The sequence below is a fragment of the Numenius arquata genome, chromosome Z (assembly GCF_964106895.1).
Source record: "Numenius arquata chromosome Z, bNumArq3.hap1.1, whole genome shotgun sequence".
Lineage (NCBI taxonomy): Eukaryota > Metazoa > Chordata > Aves > Charadriiformes > Scolopacidae > Numenius > Numenius arquata.
In genome coordinates, this window is record NC_133616.1 from 12,920,692 (window position 1) to 12,944,082 (window position 23,391).

At 41.0% G+C, this 23,391-nt stretch overlaps 1 protein-coding gene across 3 annotated transcripts in view; it reads right to left on the reverse strand.

Annotated features, from left to right (window-relative positions):
• Nucleotides 1-23,391, reverse strand: part of ADAMTS12 (ADAM metallopeptidase with thrombospondin type 1 motif 12) — a 173,648-nt gene that overhangs the window by 105,353 nt on the left and 44,904 nt on the right. For all 3 annotated transcript variants that reach the window (XM_074165983.1, XM_074165985.1, XM_074165984.1), the window contains exon 3: nucleotides 3,376-3,550. In XM_074165983.1, coding sequence (XP_074022084.1) covers nucleotides 3,376-3,550 — 175 coding nt within the window. The remainder of the gene's footprint in view (nucleotides 1-3,375; nucleotides 3,551-23,391) is intronic.

The window sequence follows — 23,391 nt, forward strand, 5'->3', positions numbered from 1 at the left end:
TTGCTACCTCTCACACAGATTTCAAATGATACAGTAAGACAGCAGCTTGCAATGCACAGTATCATAACACTGTTGTCACAATTGTCATTCAGTTTTGCACGCAGCTAATGACTGAGTCATCTGGCAGTTGCCTAAGCAGCAGTGGAAGTGTAGACCACAAACCCAAGTTTTAATTTACATCATTTATCCTAATGATTTTTCTCGAAATATCTGAAAATGTTAAGGATACTGCAAATTATAAACTAATTAGTATAATCATTGCAAGAGCACAGGAATGTAACTGATGCTAAAGTATTACTGACTGTAGATGAGGCAGCTGATGAGCAGCTTGGAGCCTGGAGATTCATGTGGTTGTTGCCACACTATATGTTGTGAGCGTGCTGCACAGCGCTTCTTCCAAGAGGTGACATGGTCATTCCACTAAAAAAAGCTTGAAAAAGACTGCACAGGAGATCAGCATCCTCTGCTTATTCCCTTCCACACTAATACCTCTCTTTTGATTTTGCCTGTACAACTATTTTTTTTACTCTTCGCCTGACAGACAGGTCAGTTCTGACTAAAATATTACTATTATCACTACCCAAGTTTGTGCGCTGACTTGAAAGCATCCAGGTGGTTCAATTTTTTGTGGCGGTGTGTGACACTTTTCCAAGAAAAAATCACCACTACATTTTAGCCTGGGCACACAAAGGGTTTCTCAAGCATAAGTCTTAGGAACGACCCAATTGTCTTAGCTTAAGTTTAAAATACAAACAGAATCAGAGCTCAAATACACAAAAGCAGATACTCTATAGGATGAATCTCAGCCCACAAGGTTGAAATAGTTTACTCTGAAAACAAGTTCCTACAAGAGATATGGCAGGCAATTCTTCATCTGATAGGCCCCAGCCCAGTGGGCACAAAGCTATAGCTGAGAATACAAAATGGCCATGATGTTTAATCTGTAAAATAGAATTCATTTCTAGAATTAAATGTTAACAGTAAATTGAAACTGTTTTGCTTTAACGTGACCCCAAAAGGCATTACTCTGGGCCATCTGTGATACTGTGCGGTACCAGACTTCAGTCATCAAACTTAACAGCATGAAGTGCTTGAGGTCTTGAAAAGGGGGAAGAGTCAATTTACCACGTTTAAAATTTATTTATGCACCAAGTATTCCCCAAAGCATATGTAGTGATTATATTTAACCCAGAAAGCAAGAATTAGTTCACTTTCCTTTTTTTGTTCCATATTTCACTCCTAACAAGAGCAATTGCTCTGACAATCCATAGTGTAAACAGATGACAGTGACTTCTTTCTTGTTTTCTACCCTTGTTGAAGAGCTGGCTACAACATAAGTAAGATAACAAAACTTAGCACACAAATTAGAAGTTAAGGCCTTTAGAGTAACCAGTGATTGTTATATCCTGTGACACAAAGGGCAAAAATGTAATGATGGAAATGCTTTTTTCCCCCCTGCACTTTTGCACACACATTACTTAACTTTTATGACAGCCAAGCAGATAACTGCTTGACCAAAAGCAGACACTACCTCTGTGTCAATTAAACACAGGAACATAAATGAGACTGTATTACTTTGTTAGTTCATAAGACACTCCTTTTGTTAGCCTGGAATATCATGAACATATTATTACCACTAGAAATATTTCTGTCACAGTAGAGTGAATATCATCAGACAGGCCATTTTAATTCAAAAGCCTATCAGAGCAAACTTAGCTAGTCTAAGTGATGAAATCTCAGGGAAGCTATGCTCAGTTTTTCCCGGGATCCAGGTACAGTCAGTCTTTTTCTGTCTCATTCTGCAGGACTTTGAAGGAAGATAAAAGACTTAAAAAGTGAGAGGTAGAAAGAAAAGAAGCAGACTACACAAAGCAATCAGACAGCATGATCCCTGGTATCTCCTATCTCCTCTCCATACTTAAAATTATTGCTTACAGATGTTATTTCATCCATAAAAGAAACCTAGAAGGCAGTAGGCAAGAACATTCCCTCATTCTTCACACGCAAATCTAAACTAATTCCTCTAATTCATCCTAGCAGTCATCAGAAGAAACAGAAAATCAGGGAGCTATTTTAGATTTACGTAAAAATAGACATCAACTTTATATGTTCATGGCTTTTCATTTCAGGCTTATTTGTCCAAGAAGGAGATATATTTTTATTTGATGAAAAATAATAAGGAACAGTATTCATATTAATTCTTATGGCTTCCCCTTATCCTCACCTTCCTGGTATCACAGAAGATTGAATAGCTTTCCCCAAGCCATAAATTTTCTAGTTTCCCCCGGTTATCATTTCACACCGCAGTTGGCCAGCAAGCAAGAACTGCAAGGCAGGTCTACAACCAGAAATATAGTGGGGCTGGGTTGTTGTTTGCTTCTTTAATTTATCAATTCATGTTCCACAGCAGTAAAATTTCAGCAGCAGTCATGACTGAGGATTAAAAATTTCTACATTCCTCATTTGTTTTCCAACCCTGGAAAAAAACCCAACTACTCTTTAGCCATTAACCTGTGAAAGACAGAAGCACCCCCGCCATGTATTCTGCAGCTCTATTTGTACATAACTTAGGTCTTATGTCATTTAGGTTATTATTTGTTCTCCCTACCAGCACTGTACCTTTTCTGAACTTTGATGCAGACTCAGCTTGAAGGCCTCAAACATCAGAGAACCAATGCAAGATCTGTAAATTGTTGATATGAAGTCTATCAAGTAAATTATTTTATTAAATAAAGGAACTCATTTTGTAATTAAAAGATGCCAACTACCATCTAGATAGTGTATTTTCAGGATAGTGTATTTGTTTATTTTCGCAAACAACATAATGCTGAGTATTACTGCACCAATATTTCAGTTATTTTTACTTCTATTTCTACAAAAACCACCTTGCTATTGTCCTGCACTCCACTTTCAGAACAACCAAATAAAAGTCCTTAAATATTCTGGTAACTATCACAGAGAATCTAAAAATCCTAAATTTAAACCATGGATTAGAGGGGCGATATTTTATGTTGAGGGCAGCATTTGAATGGAGTGAGAATATTTTATTGAAAATAATAATGACTGCAATTCTCGTCATCCCAGAACTACTCAAACTCATTGAACAGTTCTGTTTGGAGAAAAAAGTGAGGGATAGAGAGGATCAATGCTGTGAAAAACACATCCTAGCAGTCATAAGGGGGATTTAAGTTTTCAGAAAGGAACCCAGGTGGGTGGCTCTCAAGGTGCTTTGACTGAGATTCTCTCATTTTGCATAATCTCTTTTTACAGAATTTTAAAAAGCCTGGCAGAAGGAAAGGCATGCACCACTGGAAAATAAAAGCTGCTTTAAAAGATGCAGAAAGCAAACAGGCAGAAATCCAGCAATATTTGTACCATTCAATCCACATGCTTGTTCTTTTTCCATCGGGATCGCCCGTCTTCTCCTTAAAGCATTTTGAAGGATATTTGCCCCATAAATAATATGGGGATGGGGTGCTCCCTCCTTCTGTGGATGCTTTTTAATGGGCTCAATGAAGTAATCCCCATGGGGCAGATGAAAATATCCAGTCTGAAAATAAGCACAAAAGAGTTAATCTCTACTGTCCAGTACTGGAAGTCAAAAATAAAGTAAGACTCTTCTCATATCACCTTCTCTGAGCTTTTCTCATAAGCCAGTCATTACACTGCACAAATACAAGAACAACAGGTTTTCAGCATTTATTTTGCTGCATACATCAAGGTTGCTTTGTACCTCACAAAGGCATAGCAGTCCAAAGGGGAATAGAAAAAATATCTTCTTCCTAATAACCTGAAATCCTGTAACTGAGGCAGAGGCCCCCATATTTGTAGAAAGCCACTGAAAGGTCAAAAGTTAATTTGTCAAACATGATGTACTAGAAAGATCTGCATTTTGTTCTGGTGGTTTGCATCCATTGCCCAGAGAACAAGCCCTGAACAGAAGCTGTTTCATAAGTGCAAAGCATAATTCCGCTCCTAGCTGCAACTCCACGGTCACATTACACAAACCATCCGGTGGTCTGGGCTGTGTGGGCCACTGTCGACTCAGACTACAAACCCCTCTGGCCCCCAGGCTTCCAATGGAAATGAAGTAGCTTTTCATGAGTTATAGCAAGCTATTGTGATCATACAATAGATCTGCCTAACAAAGGCTGTAACATTTCTCATGCTATAACTTCTGTATCAACCTCCCAGCTTTGACTGAGCCACGGGGCCTTTGATATCCATCAGGACTGCAGAGGATTAGTTTACACCTCCCTCTGCCAAGATCTGAGAGGCACATGCAACAGGACACGGCCGTCCTTGGTCCCTTGTGTCTCAGCATTTTTGCAGGGCTTGCTAACATTGCAAAACCATTGAATAGCCCTTCCATTTCAACATATACAGAGCAGCACTAAATCTAAAACAATGGATCTCCTGATGGGAGATTGAGGAATCTCACTCTTTCGGCTTTGTTTCCTCTTCGCCTTCTTGCTGGGGTCAGTGCTGCCTTCTTAACTTGCTGTGGAGCAGGAAAAAATGCAGCAACACTGTGTTCCTGCCGCTGCTCTTTTCAAACCCGCAAGGACAGACCAGTTAAAAAACCCTTTTGAAACACCCCAAGGTCTTACAGTTTCCCTGGACAGTTGGGAAAGCCGGTATTAGGGCAAGGACAAGAGGGAAATCATATGAACGGAGGAAAAGCATTCCTAAAATATAAGCCATCATGGGTTCTGTGTACTAGCAGACTAAAGGCAGCTCATTGAGATCTCCACACAATGAGCTTCAAAGTCCTCTCTACCACATATCTCCTGCCTCCACTGTGATCGCCACAGGCCCAATACATCCCACAGCAATACAAAGAAGAATAACTGTGACTGTCATTTCAGACAGCTCTTAAGAGCAGCAACTTTTTGCTGCCAGTTTTCCAAAGCAAGTCGAAGTTTAAAAGCCAGAGGCTGCCCTGGGTTTGAAGCCTTGGTTATACTCACAAAGTTTCCCTGGTTCAGGACTCAAAGTCACATATGTTTGCTCATCTGGGATTACAGTTACTACCTGTATGGTTTTTGTTTCATTTTTAAGAAAAAATAAATCAAGACTTCTGATTCCTAAACATGAAATCCAAAAATGATCAGGTTTCTTTCTAAATTATACATCAAGACTACTGTTGATATAGGAGCTGAGACACACTACAAAAACAATAAATCCCACATTCAGATAGGACAAAGATGTCAGGCAAGCATGGGTCTATAGAGCAGGAATGCCTATACTGAGGCTAGACGAGGAAATTGGTAAATGTAGCTTTCCTCCTGCTGCTCAAGGAATCCAAGCACTTTCACAAATCTTTGCCCATTCCTTTTCATTCCACAGGATTCAATCTGTCCTGGATATTCTGAAAGTCTGGGTTATTTGACCTTCTTTTCTTGTTGTGTTTTTTAACCCTGTTGGAGTCAGGAAGAACTAACCATGCTTACTGCAGACCCTGATTTTATAGGGCATGCTGATTAGTCACTGGACTATTGTGTCAAAGTTGTATCTGTAAGAAGAAAGGCCAATAACATAAAAAAAGAAGTATATTAGTAGCGACCTCATTTCCCAAGCTCCCCCAGCAATTCTTGCATGTTAAAATTCAGGTCTCCATCCAAGCTGTATGAAGCAGGAGGAAAAAACAAAAATTCATCATATTTCATACTGCATATGCCCACACAGAGATGGATGTAAAGGTTGTTTAATGACCCAGCAAACACTGCCTAGTACTGCACCTAGCTTCAGGCTTCCCCATTTTTAATTTTTTTTTACTATTGTTTTCTTAACATTATCGTTTTTCAGTATAGAATATCTATTTTCACAGTCTTACAACTTAACTTTCTGCTGTAACAGTTCCATCCCAAGCCATCCCTGTCCCAATACAGCCACAAGACCCCAGCTAAAACTGCTGCCAGCTCAGAATAAAACAAGAAGAACCCTACGTATATTTTCAGGTTATGCACAACTCTTCATGGTTGGCTTGGCAATACTGCTGGGTACACCCAGAAGGCCATTTCAGGCATTAAAGCAGCTGTGTGTTCCCACAAACTACTGATGGGATGGCACTGAAATATACAAACCGGCTCTGTCACCAAAGAGAGTGCAACTGTACCTGTCAGCCCAGACCAAGCTTTTCTGAACCACAGACACAGCTTGTTGCAGTTTCTCTGTTTTTAGTTCTGACCTCACGATGACCAATGAAAAACACCTTTAACCTCAGCCTAAAAAGTGGTTCTTGGGTCAGGAGGATATTTCCTTCATTCCTGTTGCTTCTTGCAGGGTAGAAAAATACCAATCAACATCATGAATTCAAGGCTACAAGTCAGTAGGCCAGTGTTCTGCATCAGACTCTTGGTTTAACTCAACGAAGCACTGGGGAACAAGGTGTCCTTGCCTCTTCCCCAACCCCACCTACTCATCCCTGCCATCAAATTATGGCCGTGAGTCCCTCCACAGTGCAGTCTGAGGAGGGAGGGAGGAAGAACAAGGGTACATTGAGCCTGAATTGCATCTAAACTCATTGTAACACGAACCCTGCATCTTGATGTAATTTATGGAATAGACCTGATGTTTGCCATGAGACTGAACACACATTCAGCACTTAGGAATCCTCACTGAAAAACAAGTTATAAATCATCACTGTTGTGCGAAACGTTCTCTTCTTTTTTGGTTGACAGACTAAAGCCCAGCTCTACACGCAAAGGCTGGGGTGCACACCATGTTACTGTTCTTACACAAAAGATCAGCAGAACATACAGTTTTCCAAGTACTATACTTCTAAATAAGATGACAGATTGGAAGGTTTAACAAAATTACTCCAAAAGTTCTCATGGATCCTAAATTCTAGTAGCTATAGAATTCATTTAACAAAACCGCCTGCTCTATCTGTAACAAATTCCCTAATAAAGAAAGATAGTTATAAGGAATCTTTCCTTTCACTTCAACTTTGTGCTCTGGGAGTTTCTGAAAGAGTTTGAAATTTGGATGAAACCATCATCACTACAATACAAAATAAGAGACATGCCATTGTATCCTACACAGCATTTTAGTGTTGTCTGTGCTGTCCCAAGTAAAGAGAGCTGCCTCGATGTGCTTCTTGTTACAGGACAGAGACCGGATATTATACCCCGGCCAGATCGTCTCCCTTCAAAGGCGCCACGGTGTTACCAAACATCCCTGGGTACTCCCTCTTCCCTGACACTTTCCACATACAGGTACTCTCTATCCATGCTGATAGCCTGAAATCAGTGCATGCTTTGCCCGAATTTAATCTTGCAACTGACAATTCTCGTGGTGCTACAGCATGTGGAGAAAGAAAACTGGAAGAGGAGATGAAAACAGAAAAAGCAAAATGATCTGAACAGATTGTCCGGTCTGTATGGCTACTCTCAGACACCAGTCCAAGAGGAGATTTCCAAGTCCAAGAGAAGGGTTCTTGAGACCAGTGTCTTAAACACAGCTCTGTAAACGTGGTTCAGAAACGTCTTATGTCCTGTGTCATCTGAAGTACCGTAAACCAAAGCAAATTTAGGGAGGCTCAGGAACTGTAGACGTTTCTGCACAGACATATTAAGCTCATGACAGCAAAAGTAACTGAAGTGCGATACCAAAAACATGCATTACACCATATCCTCTAAAAATATGTAAAACGTTATGACATTGTCCACTTTTATTATCTACAAATGGCTGCACTGTGTGCCTAAACTTACCAGAGATCAGAAGACAACATTTAGCTCATGTAAAAGATAAGTTCTGGAACCTGCCTCAAAAGCATCCCCTAATTCTAATACAGTGCAATTTTTTGAATGTCTAAAAATATCTGCCAGTTCCGCTTTTGCACTACAACAAGAAGAGGAGCTGATACTCCAGGAGAAGTGTTCTTCTCATGGCTCTTCCTTGAACTAACTGGAAGATCAGTTAGGTATTTGTATATCTTCTAAATCAAAATCCTTTATCTTTGCTTTGTTTACCCTGGAATTATGCTATTATTGCAGATTGGTACTGGAATTATGCTATTATTGCAGACTGGCTGTCAGGTAGAAACCATGATTTTCATTCCTGTCCAGAATTATAAAAAAAAGCAAACACAAGTTTAAAAAATCTATCAATTGCACTATCAGTTGGAAGTATAAAGACCTTATGCATTAGCAATAGTGAATAAAATTATCATGATTTTAACCATGAGAAATGTGGTTCTCTCAGAAATAGTCCATTACTGTAAAAAAAAAGAAATATTTCATATTTGAAATGTTTATCTATGGGGGAAACAGTATTTTTTATTAACTCAATTTCCTGCTCTGTCTTACAGAGAAATGTGCTATAGAGATACCTGTGTAAATTTCCAGGCAAAGCCAATTAAGGAAGTCAGAGTGGCACCATGCCTGCCAGTGCTGTTTGGGATGAACTGACTGTAAAAGTCCACTTACAGATGTGCTCTCCAACAGCTTCCAGAGACTTCCAGCTCCTACTGAACTTGGGCTTTGCACTTACGCTTTCATCCTGCACAGGCTATACACCAAGAAATGAAATGCTGAGACCAACTGGGAGAAAACATCACCGGTCTTCACACTAAACTTACTTCAAAGCACTTAGAACCGGCAAAACTCCCTTAGCTGACTAAGTAATTCTTCTAAAGTTTTGCTCTTTATATCTGTTCTCTTCTGACTCACAAATATAATAGCAAGAATTTTTCATTTAAAGTCCATCGATTTCAAGCTATGTATACATACAATATATATACTTTTTAGCAGGTTGTGTATCGCCCTCTTTTGAGTGCACTGCACGGCTTCAGAGTACACAAAGGCGCGCTGTTATGAAAGCCTCATTGGATATAGGCCAGTCTTATTTACGCTCATTACAGAGTTTAGTTTTCACAAGAGAAAAAAATGACTGCAGCCAAGTTTCCCTCACTTAAACTTCTCTATGAGAAGCTACCATATAAAATAGTAATAGAACTAGCTAGAAAATAGGGAGTGGGGGTGGTGTGCATGTCGCGTGGGTAGGTGGGTGTCTGTGTGGTGTGGTGTGCGGGTGTGTGTTTGTTCCTTTCCCCCAATGCCTACAGGGGAAAATCTAAAAACCTACCACAGAAATCTTTTCTAAATTGTTCTTCTCCCATCCTTCAAATCTCCCCCTTCATCCCCAACTTCTGACATATTTTGGCCGAAAATGTTTCTCAGGCTGTATTTGGAAGTGCCGCTACATTACTTAATTGGATTTTTAGTTCAAGTGCCTGATTATTTTTACACAAACAGCTCCCTGGACACGTTGCATCTCCCACACTGCATGTCACTCGCCAGGAGGAAATGGTGATCCTGGGACACTTCTGACTCAAAGTCTTCAACCAAATTTTTGATTTTAAGTAGGAATCTGCATTTTCTAGTGGAAAGCTATATTTTTCACATATTTCTTTTGGTCAAAAGTTCAGGGTTTTTGTCAAAATATATTTTCTAGCAGAATTGTTTCAATCAATTCCACATGGGAAGCTGAAGTCAATTCCTGTGGGAAGGGAAAAGAGCAGCTTTAGCCTTGGCTAAGATTTTGCAGTTGCAATGTTATCCCAGACAGGAGGGGCTGGAATGACTGGCTGTGTGTCAGGAGAAAAAGGGAGGGAAAGACCCAACAATTTGCAGTCTAAAGCTATACAACTGAACATATTGACAATTCCAAAAAATAACACGTGTAGTAGGAACAGTGTGTAACTCACTAAAAGCAGGCAGCACTATTTCTAAGAATAGGGCAGCAATGGACTCTGGAAACATGGCAAGGTTTTACGAGTGATGTGAAACAAAAATAAGAAGCCAAGATGGTGGTTTTACCTTCAAGTACTTTGCTCCAGCTGCTTATGAAAACTGAAAGGCGTGGTAAAGAGAAATTCAGTTTAAATAAAAGAATTTTCTAATTAAAGAAAAAAATGTGCCATAGGAAACACGCATTATCAGAGAGCTTCAGCTACAAATAATCAAAACTGAACTAGTGAAGTATCTGTAAACATTACACGTGCTAAGTTTATTTTCTTTTTTCAGCTTATGACTTAATTGCTTTCTGTATGTCTTTTTTTTCCCCAAGTATCTTTCTATTTGAGTTGTTATTTGTTCCTATCTCTGCCAGAACACAAACCCACTGACATGACTGTCCAGATCAGATTTTTACCTATGTCCTCAGCCAGACCTACAAAAAATGGACCTGCCATGCGGTTGCTCAGACAGAAAGAGGAGGTTGATTATTTTTAAGGTGTTGAGAAATCTGATGTAAGATGTTTCTGAACATCGCCCACAGAAATGGACAACACTCTCTGGCAGAGTTCTACAGAAACAAACAATGCTTTCAGCAGGATTTGGTGAAATAGGTGCTATGACTCTGGAACACAGCCTTACAGTTCAACCTAGGGTTTTTTTAAGACAACAAGACAAGTAAAAGAACAGGATACTATCGTATCACAAGATTTTGTACTCTTTTGTCACACTTGCTACCTCATATATTGTAGAAACTGCCAGAAAACTGGCCAGGGGTATAAAAAACGTGGGGAGTTCGGTCCTGCACACTGTGGGCTCAGAAAATTCAGACACAAAGGAGAGGAAGAAAAATATCAGTGCAAAACAAAATTTACAGCAAAGTGGACTGTGGAAGGTAGGAAGAAGTGTCTGATATCCTCATTTCTCAGATTTTCAACGGTCAGATGTCAGTTCTGGATACCTCAGAGATAAGGGCCTTCTGGCTGGGGACATATCCACAGCAAAGGAGAAAAGTCAAGTTTCTATGGTCACATTGATCAGCTACCATACAACTAATTACAAAACATGATGACTCAGCTGAGAAACTTGGCAGAGAATCATTACTGCGGGTTATGGCATCCACTTGCTGGTGACCACACTCAACTTCATTTGTTTAAGTGCCTGACAAGATAATGGAGAAGATTGTCCTGGAAACTCTGCTAGGGCGCATAAAAAATGAGAAGGTGATTGGTGACAGCCAACATGGCTTAACCAATGGCAAGTCATGCCTGACAAATTTGGTGGCCTTCTATGATGGGGTTACAGCATTGGTGGATAAGGGAAGAGCAACTGACATAATCTACCTGGACCTTTGCAAAGCATTTGACACTGTCCCTCACAACATACTGGTCTCTAAATTGGACACACATGGATTTGACGGATGGACCGCTCAGTGGATAAGGAACTGGCTGGATGGTCACACTCAAGCAGTTGCAGTCAACAGCTCAATATCCAAGTGGCAATCAGTGACAAGTGGTGTTCCTCAGGGGTAGGTACTGGGACCAGTGCTGTTTAACATCTTTGTCGGAGACATGGACAGTGGAATCGAGTGCACCCTCCACAAATTTGCCAATGACACCAAGCTGTGTGGCACAGTCAAGGGAAGAGCTGCCATCCAGAGGGACCTGGACAGGCTTGAGAGGAGGGCCCATACAAACCTCATGAAGTTAAACCGGGCCAAGTGCAAGGTCCTGCACCTAGGACATGCAATCCCAGGCACAAATACAGGCCCGGCAGAGAATGGATCGAGAGCAGCCCCGAGGAGAACGACTTGGGGGTGGTGGTGGACAAAAAGCTCAATGTGAGCCAGCAATGTGCACTGGCAGCCCAGAAAGCCAACCACATCGTGTACTGCATCAAAAGAAGCGTGGCCAGCCAGTCGAGGGAGGTGATTCTGCCCCTCTACTCTGTGCTGGTAAGACCCCACCTGGAGTATTGTGTCCAGCTCTGGAGTCCTCAGCACAGGAAAGACATGAACCTGTTGGAGCAGGTCCAGCAGAGGGCCATGAAGAAGATCAGAGGGCTGGAGCACTGCTTCTATGAAGACAGGCTGAAAGAGTTGGGGTTGTTCAGCCTGGGGAAAAAAAGACCTCCAGAGACCTGGAGGTCTCTCCTCCAGGGAGACCTTACAGCAGCCTTTCAGTATCTGAAGGAGGCCTACAGGAGAGATGGGGAGGGACTCTATCAGGGAGTGTAGTGATAGGATGAGGGGTGATGGTTTTAGACCGAAAGAGGGGAGATTTACATGAGATACTAAGAATAAATTCTTTCCTGTGAGGGTGGTGAGACACTGGAACAGGTCGCCCCGAGAAGCTGTTGAGACCCCATCCCTGGGAGTGTTGAAGACCAGGCTGGATGAGGCTTTGAGGAACCTGGTCTAGTGGGAGGTGTACCTGCCCATAGCAGAGGGGTTGGAACTAGATGGTCTTCAATGGCCTCTTCCAACCTAAACCCTTCTGTGATTCTATGATTCATTTCTTCTTTCCACTGCACTTAAGCAAGACAGATTAATTTTTCTTCCTATAGTTTAGTGGAGATGGGGGCTAGGATGAAGGTTATCTAGGATGCCTTTAAGAAGCCAAGGCATTAAAAATCCACCCTTTAAAAAATGGGTATGAGAAGTAAACAGTCCAAATTCTGTGCTCATTTTCTCCTCTGCTGTGGCCCAGAACTGGTTCATTAGGTGATACTGATAGGAATAATTTCTGCAGACCTCCAACTCACTGTGAGCTTTGCATCTCTTACAGAATCTGAAGAACCCTACCTACGTTCATTTATAATCAAGGAAATTCTCTGTGAAAATACTCTTCTGTGGGGATTTGAGCCTGAAAAACTGCATCATAGAACACATAATTTTAAAAGATATCTTTGTTCATACTTCAGGTCATGGCACCCTCCATTAGATTGCCCATTTATATTGTTTATATAATATCATATTGTCTTTATTGTCCATTTATTACTTCTTCCAACTATTTTCTGATTATCCTTAGAAGAAACAGTCCAGGTATCTTATTCATACATTCACTTGCGGCTACATTTGCATCATAGAAATACCCCATCTTACTTCTTTTCTTATTATAGAAGATCCACAAATAAAAGATGACAACTGTGCAGCTGTGAAGCTGCTTAGAGCCTTGTTAGTCTCCGTAGTCTTCTGCTTTGAAATCTCCAGCAGTTCATGAGGAACATGAAACTGTGTTCTCACAGCTTCTAGGTCTCTAACAGTACCACAGCGCCCAGCAGCAGTCATTTCATGTTGCCCAGTTCCCAGAGAGCCTTTCAGCTTCCTTCCACATTCTCATTTTCTACTTTTTGAAATATGTCCCATTTGATCTGCTTAAGCCAGAACTGTCCTCCTTTGCCACATCTAAAGCTCAGACACACCAATAAATTCCAACAGAGTAAAAACTTGTTGTCTGTTAGAGGTGATTTAGTAACTAGCCATTTTTATGGTCTTAAAATACTGCAAAGATGGCATTTAATAAATCATACATAACTTCCACTGCTGGTTATACTAAATTGGAACAAGCCTGTGTTTGCCAGAAGCAAGGCATCCAGCAGGGAGATTGCACGGCACAGCTGACTCCTAATTCATTAACTCAGACACAATTTGAACCCTTATTCTATTTACCAGTGTGATTTCCACATTGCAGCTGAGAGACAGACTGAAGCCCAGAGCACTCCTGAGATACGGAGCTCCTTTTGTCAACGTTTCCTTGGCACTCAATTGCTGACAAGTCCGTTGTGTCTTTGGAGAAGACAACATTGCAGTCCTTTGGGCGGCCCAGTCTGCCCAAAGCCAGTGAAGTGACACCCCACTAGGACATGCTGAGTGGACAATGGTGTCCGTTGTGAGCCTGTCCACACAGCAAGTTACATCACTCCTGAGGATGAAGCACACGCAGAAGTTTTTCCTCCTGGAAAAATCATCTGGGTCACACAAGACACTCCATCAAGCAAGGAGTATGAAAAAGTAGTCAATAGAGCCTCGAGCTCTACCTCAGGGTGAATCTAATAGCAAGTTAAATCTAAATTAAAAATCAATAAAGGACACACTTTGGTGAACAGTAACACAGTATTTTTCTGTCCCCCTCCCCCCCCCCCCCGTTTTTGTACTGGAAGTTTTAAAGGCAACTTGTGCTGGAAAAAAAAAAAAAAAAAAAAAAAAAAAGAGCTGTTTCTCCAGGTGCAAGAGGCTTACTTTGACTACAGTCACGAGAGGGTAGGATTCTTGCAAGTTTTGACTTCATTTGGGATCCAAAAACAACTTGGCAAGTGTCACTATTCTGAGACAAAACAAAAAGTTTGCCCAATTCCTCCAAAAACGACCTTTAGTTTGAAAGAGTAGGAAAGAAAACAGCTGTTTTATTCCTGGAAAATACTCTTGGAACATGTAATTCATATCTTTCTAATTAAACGTTCAGAAAGTACTGTATCCAGGGGGCTTACCTTGTACAAATAGGGTATTTTTCATCTCATTAATATCAGAACAGCCTCTCATGGAAATGAAAATAAACACTATAAAAATGGTTTGTACTACCCAGCATTTGAAATCCCCTCTGAGACTTTTGATAGCAGGAGTTCTAAAGCTTTGATTTAGAAGCTAGTAAACTTCTACAGTTTGCAGAGCAGATCAAGTTTGACAATTTAAAGCCTATGTAACACTGAAGAGTAAAGATTCAAATGCCAGAGGTTTCTTGCCTAAACTGTGCTTTCTATTAACAATAAAAACACAAGCAAGAGGATCCACAGAGCGGACATTAGCTCTAATCCTGGAGACAGAAAGCACCGTGGTTGTTTTAGCTTCCTGCTCACTTATATTCTAAAACTAATTTCAAGCTAGAGAGCATGACAATGTTAATACTGCAGAGCTCAAACTTTATTAGAGAATAACTAAATGCAAATATTTGATCAAATGACAAGTGGCATTGTTTCTATTGACAAGTATTGTTTGTATTACTGTGACCCACAGGAACCCTAGTCAACAGCCAGAAAAGCAAAGATAAAAATGATGACAGCTGCCACAACGTGTGCAGAAAGATGGAAGAAAGCACAATTATCCCCTTTTCCAGTGGATGAAAGCCTGGCAGGAGCTTTACTCTCCTCAAGAGCAGAGCAAGGGAAGGTCACAGCCCAACTTCTTCCACTCGAAAGAAATTATTTTGCTTGAAGAAACAGAAGTTTGAAAGGAAAAGCAACATGAGACTGGACTACACTGACACACCTGCTGAAGCTCTTCTCCTAGCTTCATTCTGTCCAGCCCAAAAGCAAGCAGAGATGTTGGGACCAAAGACTGTATTTTAGGTCTGCAGCTGTGATGGTAGGTGTGCTGGGGAGAAGGCTTCTGCCTCTTTTCTCCAAACTCATGAAGCCTCTGGCTGCATACCAGAGATGGGACTTATAAGTGAGTTTCAGCCTGCCTGGGAAGGATCACACCACCACTTATCATCAAAGTGTCAGATCAAGGTGACCTAAAAGGCAGCCCGTACTGGGACGCTCAGTCTCTTCTTCACTTATATTTATGCTTTCAGTGCCTTTCTAACAGGTGACTTCTCCACACCAAGGATAACCTCAGAGCAGCACCGTGACATGGGGCTTCAGCTCAGTGCCTACAGGAGGAATCATGGCTTCTGCTCAACAACTGCAGCTTGAAACACACTGTCTGCATTGCGGTGGGTGGTATGAGAAAACAGCTGCTGCGTTTGCTCTGCACAGCCCTGCAAGCAGGCTGCAAGCCACGCTCAAGCTGCAGCTTGCTGAGCTATCATGGGGGAGGAATGAAGAGGGAAGGAGCTTATCAAAACCAAATACCTTATGAAACAAAAATTTACTTCGCACTTGAAGGCAGCTATGGCACATTAAGGTATCAGTGTCAAGTGAGTGACACACTACACTGAAAAGGTTATTTTGCATCACAACCAGCAGCTGTGTTGAAAAAGGATTGAGAGTAAGAAATGGGATGTAGAAGGAGAGGGGAGAAGAAATGAAACCCTAAGAACAAGGTTCACACCAAGTCCCAGACCTTGGATGACAGAGTGCAGTCTCCAATATACAGCTGATGCTTAGCACATGGCAGTCTGAGAACCAGCACGATGGTAACTGGCAATCACAACAGAAGTGCCAAACTTCTACTGGCCTGAGGAAAATCACATGCCACTCATCTGACTTTCCCTGTTATTTCTGTCTGCCTGAGAAGGGAGAACGAAGTGATTTTATGACTGCATCTGGCAAACCACCATAAATGTTTTTACGAATCTAGTACAAGCCTCAGCTCCCATGCATACCAAAGCCGGAGGCTGATCAGATTCAGCATTGGGTCCAGGTCATTTTAAAAGCATAAAGCACTTAATTTAGCTCTGAACTTTATTTAAATCTTCCCTGGAAGCTTGAATTCTGATTGAACCCCTTTTCTGTTGATATGAGAGGTTGTGCACACCTTGATGTATCCAAAATTATCTGCACGTGTGAGACACTACAGCTTGCAGGCAGAAAATTAAGAACTGCCTCAGAGGTACAGAGAGATGAGATACGCTTTGAAATTCAAGTCGTGAAAAAAACCAACCCAGTAAGAACAAAAGCCTGCAAGACAAAAATACTCGTCAATGTACTCACAGTTTCAGCTCAAAACTTGGCAGGATGCGTACATAATAATAACCAAATCAAATTTGGTACAAAACAAATAATTGAGTAAACTACTTATGCTAACACTAACATAAAATCTCCGCTAATTCCAATGCCTCCCTTGATAGGAGCTTGATCTGATGAAATGCCAACTACCTTCTCTAAGGTGGTGAATGCTTTAAGGTCCTCCTGAAGTTGGTGGGAAGTTCAATGCTCTCCACAGTAAGGCCCTGTAAAACAAGCACTTGAAAAGACTGGAAAAGAGACAACATAAAGAAGCAGCAAGCAACACAGAGAAACCGGAGAGTTTCTGCCTCATTGCCATCTGCCCTAGCACAAGAATTAGCTTTAAAAGAAGCTGGCAGGCAACAAAACATTTTTGCGCCCAAGACATACTTAAGCTGAAGGAGCATTTGTCACAGAAAATTGCCAATCGGAAATGTTTTAGAGTGGTACCAAGAGTGGCTGGATAAATGCATGTAGGAAGATTAGTCCACATTTTTAATTAGAAAAATGCCACCTACAGCTCAGAAGCAGACAGCATGTCAAGGAGATGTCCCTATTTTCCAGTCCTGTTCTTACACCTCTCCCCAGAAATCTCCTGTTGACTGCTATTTCCTTCTGAAAGTCAGCAGTGTACTAAACAAAGCCAAGGGTCTGGCAAATTAGCACCCTCGACCAAGACAGAAATCACAATCTGCTGCTCAGGTGCTGCCTTTGTAGGAGCTTTTTCAGCAGAAAAAGAGGCTTTCTCGGTTGGGTGATTAGCCTTCTTGGTTGATTTTGCAGGCCTAGGGGCTTGTTCCTATTGTGCCTTTCACGCTCCAGGTTTCTATTTTATTTTAGCTGTAAGATCAGCCCAAGATGCCTTCTGGGACTTCACAGCAGGACATGTGCTCTCCTTTCTATTTCTTTAGACCAGCCCTTCTTGTCCCAGACTAACTGTGGAGCAGGCTGGACTTTTGGGCTGACCTTGTACTGCCATAGGTCTTAACTCCTCATGCAAGCAGCAACCACTTCCTTTAAAAAGTGCCCCTTTTCCAAACTGTTCTTGGGGATATACTTTTGTCTGACAGCAAAAATAAAATGTCTTAGTTGTGCAGCTCACCCATGGAGATCAAAGGGATAGAGTTCAGTCTAAAAATGATTGATTTAGGATTTCGATTTTTAAGTGTTTTGAAACACGTGTTTGTTTCTTTTTTAGAATATTCCTGAAAAAAAACATCTGTTTTGTCTGTTGAAAAAAGCTATTGTTTTTTATTTGAAACGGACAGAAGAATTAACTGTCCATCAAAATAATTCGTTGACTGCAAAAAGACTGCTTCTTCTATTTTGGAAATACAACACTGGAATAAAAGCACTTCATTTTGTCTTGCTTAAAAGCAGCAGTCAGCCTTTTAGGTTTGAATGTGGTATCCCGTAGCACAAAAAAAAAGAAAAATTGCAGTAAAACATACTTTGGAAACAGGCAGGTGAAGAACAGTACTTTTCTATAGTAAAATGACTAATTTTATTTCTGTTAAAGCTCTGCTGACACCTCTTCTTTTGCTCACGGGATGTTTAAGTTTTGTCTTTAAAATTGGCATGTTTTGAAATTCTCATAACGTACCTTTCGGGAATTCAGACATGATGAAAATCCCTTTCAACTTAAGAAAAGGCACAAATGTTCAACATTTCTAAGAATTCAGCCATTTATTTCTTTAGGATGTATAATACTTTTTATGTGAAACCGATACAGTGATAAATAGGAAAATATGCAAAAGAGTAAGAAAATACTTTTTGTACAGATCAGACAGAAGTTGTCTGCAAATAAAACACCTTCATGACAACATGGTCCTAGTTCTGTAGAATAAAACGTTTTACTGAAAAAGTAAAAGTTTACTCAAATCTAAAAGATATTAAGTATCTTCAGCTCCTACTCGGCATGATTCTTGCTGGTCTAAGAATACCGAAAATTCAAAAATTTGATAACAATGGAAAGAAACAGAAGATAATAAAGACTAAATCATATACAGACCTGACAGAATGCCAATGGACTTAAGAGTTCTTTAAAAGAGATATTTGACCCATAAACCTTTAATAAGCTTTTGTATGGTCAAGGGACTGTTTAGAAACAAATTCAGGAAGGAATTCAGGACTGAATCATTGATAATTCACAATTCAGCCCTCACAAAGGTGAACTTACAAAAATAGTACATACAATAAGCAATTCATTCTGCTTTCTTTATTAGCCAGAGTTGCACAACTAAATACCAGAATTTTATTGCAGAAATCTTTATAACTGAGAGGTGAGACTGTGGCTTTTTGAGAGACATGTTCAATACGAGGATTTTTGTACAGGATGACGCCAGATCATGACAGAGGCACTAAAACATCAGTAATGAAATCCTATCATTGAAAAACAATGTTTTTGCAATAGCCAAGCAAAAGCTATTTTTGTTCCTCCCCTAAACAATTCAGGCGAGGTTTCCTCAAATTGATGTGTTTCTTTGTCAGTTTCTTTCTCTTTGGAAGTTCCTCCTTCCATTCAACAATGAAAACCAGAAAACAAATGCTGAACCAAATACTTCCCTGGCTCAACCTCATTGATTTATTTGCAGCAGGAATGGATCTGACAGCCTACATCACAACAAACTATGTATGGATTCCAAAGGCAATGAGTAATCCCCCCTAGGCTCAGATGCAAAACACACTCACTATTTCCATCCATTCTTTTGCCACTTTAAAATACGCTTGACCTTACTCTATGCTCAGTACTCAACACACGGTGGCACATACAGTTCCCCAATATGCATTTTGTAAGAGAAGTCTTTCAAGGCGAGTTCTGCCAGAGCTGAGCTGGAAACAGAGGTGGTTTAGTGGAATTGGCTGTTAAAAACCACTTTTAGCAGGCTTCTTTGCCCAGAGCTGCTAGCTTATTTCCAACAGGTACACCACCTCCTCCTAGACTAGGATGCATGCTCTCTTTTCCTTCCACAGCCTGGCTCATCCCCCAAAAAATGGCTGGTTGTTGGCAGCACATCTCTGGATTGTGCCTGATTTTCTTTGAAACATCAAGACTCTCATACACCTTTTTACAGCTTCAACAGCTCTGCCCGTTAGTGCTGAGACAAGAACAGCTGCCCTTCCACTGTGTCCGCCCACCCAGTGTCCAGCTACCCTCCTCCTCAGGCTCTACACTTCCCTATGAAATTACTGCCCAACTGTCCAAAACCCTGTGTTTAGTTTCCCCACATAATCTGATTTGACTAATTTGGCACAGCCTTTGATTACCTTTCACTGAGAAGCAACTGAGAATATTTAAAGGTAAGAGTCACGCGCAGTTACTGAACAAGCTCTGCTTTTATCTTCAGTCTCCTTAGTTTTCTGCCTTTTCAGAAGGTTTCCATAGTTCAAGTAGCAATTATTAATTGTAAGGCTCTGGGGAAGCCATTGGGATTTGCTTGTCTGCTATCCTTAGACAATAATTCTGCTAATTCAGGAAGACTGTAACACAGCTGTAGAAATGCAAGATTATCTCCAACTCCAGCGTTTGAAATCATGTCCAGCTCTCAGGCACAGCCGTGTAAAGTGCAAAAGGCAACCAAATGAAGGATAAGCAAAAGGTGCAGTTACACACACACATAAAGAGTAAAATCAAGCACATGTGAAACACAAGAATTGCAACAAAGACCTCTGTTGGATTCCTGCAATTATAGAGAAGAAGTTTTGATCAGCTGTGCACTACAGCTAAACTAGAACTGAGAACAGAAGTCTTAGCATAGGAATTTTTAATTAATCTTCAACTTGCCACAAACCAGCTTACCTTTGTCTCATTCTGTTGGCAATGCATAAACCAGTTTAACTAAATCTGCAGTCCTCCAGATGGGACATCTGTTATATTGTTAGATAGAAAGATAGATAGATAGACAGACAGATATTCAGACAGATGGATGCGTTAGCCTTTTCAAACTGTGGATAAATAATTTTCCTCTACAATCATAAATCCTTTAGAAATAGGATATTCCAGCTTGCTGCAAGCATGTGTGCCTGTATACAAGAAACACAGACAGAGGGAAGTTCAGAGCCTATGACTCCATTTTATTGATCACCTGCCATGGCTTCTTCACACATAAGGGATCTACAAGGTTTTTTGGACAATACAGCGTAAGACACAACTCTCAATTATCTGTAGGATTAACAACAAACAAAACAGCAGATTCTGGTCTGCTGACACCAATACCCAGGGGCGAACACTGCCTCGCGGTGACACACACACCACCTGCATGTTTTAGGACTACTCACAGAATTGTTGGGACTTGCCAGTTAGGTTTCAGAACTGAAAGGCTGAAAAAAACCCTCAGAACCAAAAACTCCTTTCCCTTTGATGAAAGGAAAAGGTAGAACATCAAAACATATGTCAAACGTACCATTTCTCAAGGGAAAACATCCCTTTCCAGGGATTCTACACTCACAGTCTCACAGCAGTGAATAGATTTTTGGTGATGTTTATGCAGAACTTAGCACAACGCCTGTGACTCAGACACATGGCACTACTGCCATGTGAATTATTACTCTTGATAACAATAACAATAAAAATGAGTAATAGCCAACAGGAGTAAAATTTATTTTACTGCTTGGGCTCCCTATAGAGACGTAGCTTAGAAAAACCATCTCACAAACAATACCATGTACACCCACTTGCCACAGTGGGGTGCATGTGTGTGTTTATGGACCTCCCCCTGAGTCTCAGCAACACAAAACATCCATGTTATAGCCAAAGCTGCAAGATGTCATGGGCCCTGCTTTGTCTCTCGAGGTACCAGCAAACCCTTTATGTGGTGGCCAAGACACTGTTCATCATAAAAACATGCTTCCTATGAATCCCTATGACTAGTCACCAATTAAGTGATTTTTTTTTTTTAATGCCTGACAGACTCCAGACCTGTTAAACGTACACTAAATACGGAGGAATCAGAAAGTCAATGTCTAATGGAGACAATTGTCTGAAGTTTGTCTGCATACAGAAGTTTGTTGGTACTTCTGCAGAAGCACTAACGCAGGCCACTTCTGGTCCTCCAAGAATAGCAATGCATTAGTCTTCTTTCAAACTGTAACAAGGTCTGGAAGGTAAACTTTTTCACTTATATTGCTTTATTTTGCAACGTTTACTAATTTTCAAACACAGTATTTTCATATTCCCAGAAAAGCTTCATAATCCCTATGCTGCAAACTAAATATAATCTTTTACTGTGTAATAAACATCAGACATCTCTGCAAAGAGTGAAAGAATAAGGATTTCATCGCAGTACCCTGCTCCCATGGAATGATTTCTAATATCAAAACCCAAATGGAAACAGAAATCTGCAAGCAGAAGTGCAAAATGCAAGTGAGAAGTGCAATTGGATAATTTCCATCAGATCTTTATCCAAATTCAGACCTGTCCATTTAGATGAGGGCATGCTCCTGTCAACATCTGGAATTAGGAAAACACAATTGTTTAGGAACTGGCACATTATGTAATTTGCCATCAAAAAAGAACTTTGTATGTTTTACAATGTTTGGAGGAGCCCATGAAAAAATTCATGATGTTCAAAGATCTTCTTGCAGAAAAATCGCACAGCATTTTCATTCTACTCTTCACGTGAGTCCTGCTTTCATTACTTCTAGATAAAAACTGGATTCCTTATGGTGCAATTACTTTCCTGCCAGCCCTTCCCCCTGCACTGGCTGTCTCAGTTGTCCATTTTGGACATGACCAAAAAAGTGAAAAGGTGCGGGCAAAGTCAATGCTATTGCCATCACATGTTGTGTTTCCACAGGAATTATGTTTCTGATTCTGCTCAACTAGCTTTGCAGGTTGCTGTAGCAGAATTCTACCTCTAGAGTTTGCCACCCAAGAATCAATTGTAAAACATATGCTGAGCTAATTTTCAGTCAAGGGGAAAATATTTTGGAAGGACAAAGACTGATTCAGAGGGCTGACAGCCTGATGTGGTGGAGCCTTCATAGAAGAAGAGGTGTAGGCATCAGGGCGATTTCAGGTGTTGTTCAGACAGGTCACCATTTGACGACAAAGATCTGATGGATGGGGATCTGGACTCCGGTGGGACAGAATTCACCACAGAGGCTCTACTGTGCTGTTCAGGCAAATATTCTGGACATCCTTACATCTCAGGTGAACTCCTCAAATGCTTCTGGAGTCAGCGCTGCGTGTGCGACCTCAGCCTGAATTGCTGTGGGGTGGAAGAAAAGGAATAGAGCTGGCTAGGAGACAGAAGCTTTCTGAAAGGCCAAGGCTTAAGCTGTGTTGGTGCAAGAAATATGCTTAAGCTCTTCTTTCTTTTATTCATGTTTACCTTGCTCCTTCTAAAACTGAACTTCACTAAATGATATAGCAGCTTTAGCAGAAGTCAGTCCTTTCCCCAGTGAGACTCCAAAGCATCTTTGAAGATTTGGAGACTTGAAGGAATGGGAATGGTCAAGCCACACAGAGGGCTGGGGAGCAGAAAGGGCCTCTACAGAGAGTCCTCAAGCTCAGGTGAAGTTCTGCTACTTGTTCCCAGAAGCAAACCCAGTGAGGGTATTGCAAGCTGCGGTGAATAGACAAGCCCATTCATATCATTGTGTAGCACTGGAGAGCAGCAAGATGTTTTGAAAGGAAGGTCTTTTACTTGCCAAAGGGTACAATCTCCTGGCCTAGTGTCAGAGCACAGCAGTGATTATTGACTGGAATTAACACTACCACTTTGACAATGTCATCAGAGTCTTTGATCTCATGTTTAAATCACCAGACAAATAACTCCTGAGTTGTGCTGTCTTTTATAACTTTGTCTGTGGAAAGAGACAGGCATCCTTCGAGGATGACTGAAACCACGGGCTACAGAGAGACTGCAGACTAAGGAGGTGTCTAATTTAAAATCTCAGTTAAGTAGGTGGGAAGACGGTAGAGCAAGGTATTCAGGGTAACATTGGATGGTAAAAGGAACAGGAATTAGCAAAGGCAGGGAGC